General features: G+C 44.8%; 2 protein-coding genes across 2 annotated transcripts; both read left to right on the plus strand.

Annotated features, from left to right (window-relative positions):
- Positions 1-2651: 2651 nt before the first annotated feature.
- hmx1 (H6 family homeobox 1) lies at positions 2652-5634 on the plus strand. The gene is made up of 2 exons (XM_076090668.1): positions 2652-3273; positions 4671-5634. The coding sequence occupies exons 1-2, from the start codon at positions 2973-2975 to the stop codon at positions 5282-5284; spliced, it is 915 nt and encodes a 304-aa protein (XP_075946783.1). The 5' UTR covers positions 2652-2972; the 3' UTR covers positions 5285-5634.
- Positions 5635-6973: 1339 nt separating this feature from the next.
- On the plus strand, positions 6974-8630 carry hmx4 (H6 family homeobox 4). The gene is made up of 2 exons (XM_076090670.1): positions 6974-7353; positions 7521-8630. The coding sequence occupies exons 1-2, from the start codon at positions 7131-7133 to the stop codon at positions 8090-8092; spliced, it is 795 nt and encodes a 264-aa protein (XP_075946785.1). The 5' UTR covers positions 6974-7130; the 3' UTR covers positions 8093-8630.
- Positions 8631-8955: the final 325 nt, after the last annotated feature.

Genomic DNA, 8955 nt, shown 5'->3' on the forward strand with positions numbered 1-8955 from the left:
CCAGCAGGTCATATCAAGCAAAGGGCACGCCAGGCTGGATAAGGATCAGAGGAGGAAAGAGGAAAGTGAGCGAGGGGCCTCTGGGTTTGGGCTGTCGGCCCCCAGAGCAGGGGGCACTGGCCGGGGTGCCACATCGTTCAGACGGCCTTGTATACACAGAGAAACCTGATCTAATGTGGAGTTTCAACACGTAAAAATATCTTCATAAGAGGTGGTACATGTACATTTACTCAGGTGCTCTATTGAATGTATTACTCAAGTTACTTGTATTTGAGTATTTACATTAGAAGACATTGTGTTGTCAGAGATGACCTAACCCTTGCAAAAGAGTTCTTGTCATGTTGTGTGAAGAGTTGCTGGAGACGCTTCCCCTCTAAACTACTCAGATGGTTTCATTTAAATAGCAGTTTGAGGCACCGAACGGAAAAATGATCCACTATTTCACAAAAACAGCCGAGATTCGAGAAAAGTGCAAAACCGAATACAAATTTGTTCAGCAGATCTTAGTTCTTTCTTCATTCCTCTTCCATAAATCATCTGCATGACGACCCCTCCAATTTGTGTCCCTTTGGGCGGGGCCCGCCGCCCTACGTTGGGAACCACTGGACTAAAATACTAAACTGTATTAACAGCAGCTCTGCCTCGACCAGCTACAACAGCAAAATGCTAACTGAGAAATGCAGAAGAATGCTGTTTGCTTAAGAAAGAAACATGGGCTACAGTATCAGAACATAACAGATTTACAATAAATCTGAAAACCAATCAGCGGCAACATAAAACACCTGAACAAGCATGAAAGTCTGTCGGACCATTTGCTTTAATAAAATGAATCATAGCTTGATAATATAATTCAGCCAACCTCTCATTACACGACCTGAGAGCGAGAAATCAGAGAAAAAGTTGTAGTTTAAATCTATAAATAAAATATTGTTCTTTGCTGCAATTCTGGGAGACTAATTTGATTTTGGCATTAGTTGTGAATTATTGACTGTCATTGTCATTTGGCCTCATCACATTAAATGTCTGCACACACACACAGTCCATTCACTTTGTTATGTATAGAGTTTATTTTTATATTTGTACAGAAATACTAAAATGTGTTTTTCCTATTGAGTTTATTATAAATGAAGTTGTTGATATTTTTCTGTATTGAATGGCAGTTGAAATAAATATTTAATACAAAATAAAATGTCTTTGCATGAATCCCACAGCAGACAATTGATCAAATGTCCAGTCGTTAAATATCACAACGCTTTCCCGCAACTTTCCAGTCTGTTGATGCTCGCGGGAGGAAAGCGGAAACACGAGACACAAACAGACATTAGGCTACCAGGCAGGTGCAAGACTCCGCTCCTCAACACACGGCTCATGGTAATGCTGTCTGCGGTGAGTGTTGGGTTGAAGAGCAACATTACCGCTGATCCTCGGTCAAAAGGGTAAGTCTGGCCTTAAGGAGAGGGAGAGAGGGGGGGAGGCTGGAGTTAAAGGTCATCGCCGCTGACTGCATTAAGGGAAATAAAAAGCTCAAATGTCTTGCCATTTCAGCGAAAAGGGTAAAGACGCCCGTCAGCACTCATTTAGATGTTTCCGATGATCTGATATTCATGATCTTATCCTCATCTGTCCGACGAGAACACGTGACTCTTCATCAGAAAACCTTGTTTGTGTTTTCACAGTAGCTTTTGGTGCCGTGATGACGCTGCACCACAGTTTGGAGACTTTATTTAGCCTGTACTTCTTAAGGAGGTATTTGCTGCATTGTGCCACATTTTCCGAGGAACTAAAGGCATGTTGCTCGAAGTCAAATGGAAAGATCATAATTATTTAAAAAAGGAAAAGAAAAATAAGGCAAAGACATTAATTTTGATATCTCCTGATTTTTTTTCAGTGTATGCTACAACATGAAACTTAAAACAAAAATACTTAAATAATTAGACTGGTGCAAACATGCACTGCACAGCTATGCAGGCCACTGCAATATTGTATAATTCTGCTGTTTGACTTAATCAAACCAGCTACAGACAAACACAATTAAGAATAATCGAGGCATTACGCAAAGTTTTGATAACGGTTGACAGCAGCCGCATCTTTAATACGCAGCATGTCACGTGCCCTTGGATGCTTATTCTGAACCAACGTCTTCAAATGATGTCAAAGGTTATCCAAACTTTGTATTATATATTTTCCCCTGCATTGGTATGATGGCACAAGGGAGCAAAACAGGCTACACACACACACACACACACACACACACACACACACACACACACACACACACACACACACACACACACACACACACACACACACACACACACACACACACACACACACACACACACACACACACACACACACACTTAAAATTGACAGTCTCCACACTGTCGTTCCCTGTCAGTTATATCTGACTGTAAGCCTTCCATGTCAGAGTGCACCAGGGGGGAGCTCGACCTGGGGATGGCTGCTGCCATGGTGGATCTTTATTTTGATTTGCACTCTAATTGACCCAAATAAAGACTACTGTACCACGAACAGAAGTTGTCTACTGGCTATGGCCTCGAGGGGACGGACCTGCACGTGAACACACACACAGAGAGGGGGGGGGGGGGGGGGGGGGGGGGCATCAGCGACGACTGACTCAGAGAGACAGCAATTCTCGTTTCCTTGGAAAACCCCATTTGCCGTTGTGCTCGTCCAATCGCTGGGTGCCCTCGGTTCGTTAGGCGTTTGACTTGACGTTTCACTGTCTACTACTGCGTCGGTGTCCCTGTCTCCCTCGCCTCCCGCTGGCACCGAGGAGATCCCCGTCCCGTCTCTGCCATGACTCCACATCCGATCACGGCGCAAAAGCAGCGACGCTTGAAATGACTGCTTGGATTTTTGGTTGCCTTAACGCACAAACAACACAGGACCCGCTCGGTTTTGCGTAAAAGCACCGTCAACTTGGGGGGAAAACAAAACAAACAAAAAACATGCAGGAGAAGCTATCGGACAACCAGACTTCCACTTCATCGAGGGCGTCGTCGTTTTTCATCGAGAACCTACTAGGCAAGGGACGGAATGGACATGAATCGATGTCGGACAGGAGTCGTGGGGGAGCTGCTGTGGAGACGGGGTCCGCCGGCCGAGTCCTGAAAGTACATCAAGCCGACGTGAGCGCTCCAGCGCCGGATGGCTCCAGCTCCACCGCTCGGTCCCCGTACAGAGACTCGCCGTTGAAGTGGTACCGCGGGGGAGCTGCCTTAAACTTCAGAGCGTTGGAAACGCCACATAGTGAGTAGAGTGTCGCTGTTATGCGTCCTGAAAATAGATGATCATTTTCCTGAAAAAACTGCAACGCTACTAATGAAGCTGCAGCATCTTAGCCCGCGTGCAACATACGACGCACTCTATAGACAGTTTGTTGCAGCTACTGTGCTGTCAGCAGGGGTGTATGAATAGACGCTGACCATCATTTTTCATTTATTTTTGCTTCAAAAATAATAATGAATAATGTGAAATTCATGGAGTATCGGAATCAACACATGACAACAGCGTTTTTAAAGTTAAAGGAACAGTACTTATCGCATACCTTTCTATTTTTATTTACATCAATAATTTGGTATTATTCACAAAGTCAGGCCGTTTATTTATTTGTGCACATTTATCAAAGGTTCTTAGAACCACGAGTTAATAAAGCCAGCTTTGATTCGCTTCGTTAAATAAAAGCAACAAAGTCAGGGCGAGTCGAGTGTGGAGACTGTTGTAGCCGTGACTCTGCTAACCGTTCACCCACCCTGAGCTCACCGAGCTTCCCACACCCGTTTAAAGGATACGGAACACGGGCATCGATCTGTAAAACCCACTAAGCCCCAATGTTTTTCACGCGTGATCACCATAAGCGTAATTCCTCCTCTGCTGTACAAAACCAGAGGATATTTCATGCTTGTCACGAGATCCGTGTCTCGGTCTCAAGATTACGCACAAATGCCAGTAAATCCCCAAACAGATGGCGCAGTAGTGTACGTCAACGTGACGCTTTTACGCATGTCCAGTGTCATTTGTCCCACTCACAGTCGCCCTAACATCACAACTAAGTGCCCCTCCTCTTGATGCCTATACGGTCGGATACTTTGATTTTAACATTCCAGTACCAACAGCCTGGTTCACAGGAGATGGAAGCCCCTGGCCAATGCAATAGCCCACACAAATCAGTACTCGTTCGATGTCATTATTAAGTTATGAATTGCAAAGAACTAGTCGGGTTTCCTTTGGTAGACTGTTACGCTATTTATCTCATCTGCATCACAATCGGGCCTGACACATCATCCTCACATGGATCATGTTATACGCAATCACATCAAAACGCCTAGTTTCCCCATGCGCACCTGTCCGGTAACGGATGGGTTGCAAAATACAAATGGCATTCAAATTTAAGTGAATTAAAATGTCCAAACATGTCTTTATGAAAACGTCAGATAGGAAACGTTTGATCTCTTCCAACTTGTCCGTCCTTTTCTTCTGATGCAGCAGTTTGTATTTCTTTATTCCGATGGACTGAATTATTCCGCCACATTTAAACGCATTGAAGAGGGGAAGCGTTTGCTTTAAGGCCAACAAACATCAGAAAGCTGCGCTGGGGAAATGTGCTTTGAATGTCACTCATGTTCCTGCTTTTGTTCTCCTTTCAGGTCCAAGAGATAACACAAGTTCAGACGACCACTGCTGCTCCATATCGACCAGTGACAGGTGCTCCCCCGCCGTATCTGAGCCGATAACGGAGGGCAGCGACGAAACTGACAGGAAAACAGCCGACAGCAACCTGACAGACGACAACGAGGACACGCATAACGGGTTTGATGCGCGGTCGGAGCTGGACGCATCCTCGGACCCAAGCTCCACCCGGAAGAAGAAGACCCGGACCGTGTTCAGCCGCAGTCAGGTATTTCAGCTGGAGTCCACCTTCGACATGAAACGGTACCTGAGCAGCTCGGAGAGAGCGGGACTGGCAGTGTCTCTCCACCTGACAGAGACTCAGGTCAAAATCTGGTTCCAGAACCGGAGGAATAAATGGAAGCGACAGCTAGCGGCGGACCTTGAGGCTGCACACATCCCCCACTCGACCCAGCGGATTGTCAGGGTCCCCATTCTGTATCACGAGGGTCCCGGACCATCTGCAGCACTGGGTTTCACCCTGAACGGACATCTTCTTTCTCCAGCAGTCGCGGGCTTCTCCAGCTACCCTCTGTCCTCGTTCGCTCACTCCATGAGCATGTTGCGATCACAGATGACCGGCTTGGTGTAAAGACTGTCGAAGACTAATATGCCAAGCTGTGTGTTTATAAGATAAATTCACCCATACTGAGTCGTGCAATAACCCACAATGCCGCAAAAAACCGTTGACTGCATTCAAAGATAAGAGCCGCAGAGACACGAAGACGCAGTAATGGATCATCTTATCTCATAAGCCTCCACGGGAGCGTGCTTCTGTCACAGAAAACCAAGCAAGGCCGAGAGCAAGAAAAGCCGAAGCTGTTCGTACTATAGCCTACTGTATGTTTGAATACACACATATTTTTGCAAAGTTTTATATTTAAAGCCACACAATTTTCCAACTTTGTCACTTTTTCCACATAATAAAAACAACAACAATCACTCAATTGTCTGCTTTTCTGTTTATAAATACTCACTGAGCTCAAATGTGTCTGTCAATCATAACCATGAAGCATCACACAGAACAGTGTTTGTGCACATGCGCGGTGACACAGCGAGAGAACAACGCAGCACGAGACTGTTTAGGAAATGTCAAAGTTAATACGCTTGGAGTTTCTGCTACAATAGGCCTCCGTTACTGCTATCCACGCTCCTCCATATCAGCTGAGCATCTAGTTCATTAAATAATCCATTAGAAAAAATAAAATATTGTTTGCCCATCAGTGATATGTAAAAAATATTTTTAAAATAATCAGGATACAAAAATGCACTGAGAGTCTCATTTCCATCTCATTTGACTCTGTTTTACCGGTTTGCGCAGACTTTTTAAATAACTAATGGAAAGCAGCAAGTTGTGCTCTTGTGTTGATTAAATATCCGTCTGGCCTAATAAGTGGAAACGCCTCCTGAATTCCACTCTGCATGCGGACCTTTATTTATGCAAAATTACGTGATTCCAACCCGTTAAAGATACATTAAAAATCCGGATGGACAATGGCTACTCAAAATAAATATGACGCTAACATTGTATAACAGAAACACGAGGTTTCGAGTGATTCACATGTCACCGTTTTAAATGAGCAAATAGCCTTTGACCTGCAGATACTATGCATACAATAAATGATTCCTTATGAAGAAAAGATCCGTTTTTAAATGCAATATGGTTACATAGTTTCAAACGTGAAAAAGAAACTGTTTTGTTGGTGTGCTATCATTTTACTAGGCTATATAACCTCACATTTCTTTAGCTAAAATGCAGCAATTTCAACTCACAGAGAAAAAAAAATACTCTAATTATAAAAACAAAAAAAGAATATGCTTTTGAGAAATACTATTATAAAATGCCACAGATAGACACAAAGCAATGACACAAATGATAATCTGATTTACGTTCAGATTTCAAGTTGACAAAATTGTTTTCAACACCAACATCTGACTCCAGTTAAGCAGCCGAACTCCAGAAAGAATGCAGGCTAAATCAGAACCACCATCAATCGTGTGTCGCAGCGCACATACAGCACGGTGTGAAATAACAGCGACATTAAACGCTTTATTTTCCTGAGGGACCCCTGCAGAGCTCCGGACCCCGGGTCTCCTTGCAGCAGATGTACGAGGGTAAAGGGGTCGAGGAGAGGAGAGGGAGGGCACGACAACACTCTCGTGCCCTCCCCTCTCATCCCATCCCCTTTATGTCATAGGTCCGCCGGCCTACTGCACGCTCCTCTGGACCAATCAACGAGTACAACGCGCTCCATCCGGTGCGTGCGGTTAAGGTACATGCAGAGCATCAACAGCCCAGCGGTGTCTGCTCAGTGGCTGCTGCTATGGTGCGTGGAGCATCGAGACGTTAGCGGTCATATTAACGTCCCGGTTTAGATTTAAAGGCGAGCAGAGTTGCGGAAGTAAACAAAAAAAAAAGGACTTAAGCCTTGGAGAATATGAACAAAGTGGACGCACCATGCCGACCCGCCGCCTCTCTCAAATTCACTATTGACAACATCCTCAATCTCAAGACGAGCGGGAGGAACTGGGACGGTCGTCACCCCGCCGGACTGCGGGATGACTCGGCCACGGCGATGCGTAAAGACGGTTTCCAGAGTCACCACGACGAGCATGTAGTCCAGCAGCGCCAGGACCCGGGCTGCAGGCTTAACGAGAAAGGTAAGAGGGTTTTGGTGAATTCGTAGCGGTTTGTGGGCCGCGTGCAGAGACTTTCTGTCATCCGTGTTCACCATAACGCACCGCGCTCATCAGATGTTTCAGCTTAATGTAGCGGCACAGTTGAGACTTAACCACAGCGGGTTAAACGGAGTGTCATTTGTTCGCAGAGTTGATCACAGACTGCAACGGAGCGACGGAGTCAGTCATCAGCCGCGGAGACCCGAAGAAGGCGACGGAGGTTCGCTTCGAGAGCGGGGACAGCAGCTGCGACGACAGCAGCTCCACCACCACGGCCACGGACACCCACAAAGGGGGCAGCCCTGCCAAGAAAAGCAAAATGATAACGAAAAAGAAAACGCGCACAATTTTCTCCAAGAGACAGATTTTCCAGTTGGAGTCTACCTTCGACATGAAACGCTACCTGAGCAGCGCGGAGCGCGCCTGCCTCGCCAGTTCCCTCCAGCTCACGGAGACCCAGGTGAAAATATGGTTCCAGAACCGCAGGAATAAATTGAAACGGCAGATCTCGACCGAAATCGACGGAACTGTTACCGATTTCCCCGAGACTGGAAAGCCCATGGTGGTGGGGCAGCTCCCGGCCTTGTACAAAGAGAGCAACCTGCTGGGCAGATGCCTGCTGCCCATGCCTCTGCCCGTGGTGTACCCGGGGAGTAGCACGCCTTACCTCTGCTTCACAAACGCCAGCAAGTACTTCAGTCTGTACGACGGGGACGTATGATGATGATTCATTCCCTCACGTGAAAGAGACACTTTTTGGTGGTCTGTTGCCAAGTTTCAAGCAAGGTGTTTAGATGTTGGGTCGGACCCGCGGCCTTACTGTCTGTGAAGACTGCAAGTAGGCTACACCCACGGAGGAGTAGTTACATATCACTTCAAAATAAGCTGACTCGGTTTGATTTATTTTTCCAGTCAAAGCTGTTGGTTCCGGATCGGCCGGCACCAGACCTGCTATGACACAGAACACAGAGCCGTTTTTAGGAAATAACAGGCTAAGCTAATGATAGCCTGAGGGAGGCCTAAACATTATCAACCCTTACATTTATTGTTTACATGACATAGCATAATTAATATTATTATTATCATCGTTATTATTATTATTATTATTATTATTATCATTGACAACAGCATTTCCAGCAGCCTATAAGCCACCAAAGAAATTACTATAGCCAAGCTATTTGCATGCATTTCCTGTATTATAATGAATTTTGAATTACTGAAATTATCTATGTATTTAAATGAATGTAATTAACATTTTATTATGTTTCACGCATGTCAATTTTTTCTGAGCATCCTACTATTCTTACTTTATTCAACGTTTGCCTTTCGGCTCATTACACCAGTTATTGAAACTGTAATTAAAACATCTTCATTCAAGAAATATTTTTACAGAATTATTCACTATTTTATTCTGAACTTTTTGTCATTGTATTTTTTTATGAAACTGCAGATGATGAGGACACAATGTATGTTAAGTGATTCAAACATGTAAAAATGGATTTTATAGATAAATGAATATAAGAAGACTTATGGATTGAGCAGCTATCAAATAAAAATTGGCAAAATATTAAAATCGAATCAAGA

The sequence above is a fragment of the Anarhichas minor genome, unplaced genomic scaffold, assembly GCF_050575085.1.
Source record: "Anarhichas minor isolate MPS153535 unplaced genomic scaffold, ASM5057508v1 ptg000012l, whole genome shotgun sequence".
Classification (NCBI taxonomy): Eukaryota; Metazoa; Chordata; class Actinopteri; order Perciformes; family Anarhichadidae; genus Anarhichas; species Anarhichas minor.

Coding starts and splice junctions, on each gene's coding strand:
- hmx1 (XM_076090668.1), top strand. CDS start 2,973: ATGCAGGAGAAGCTATCGGACAACCAGACTTCCACTTCATCGAGGGCG. Junction 3,274..4,670: donor AGCGTTGGAAACGCCACATA/GTGAGTAGAGTG, acceptor TTCTCCTTTCAG/GTCCAAGAGATAACACAAGT.
- hmx4 (XM_076090670.1), top strand. CDS start 7,131: ATGAACAAAGTGGACGCACCATGCCGACCCGCCGCCTCTCTCAAATTC. Junction 7,354..7,520: donor CTGCAGGCTTAACGAGAAAG/GTAAGAGGGTTT, acceptor ATTTGTTCGCAG/AGTTGATCACAGACTGCAAC.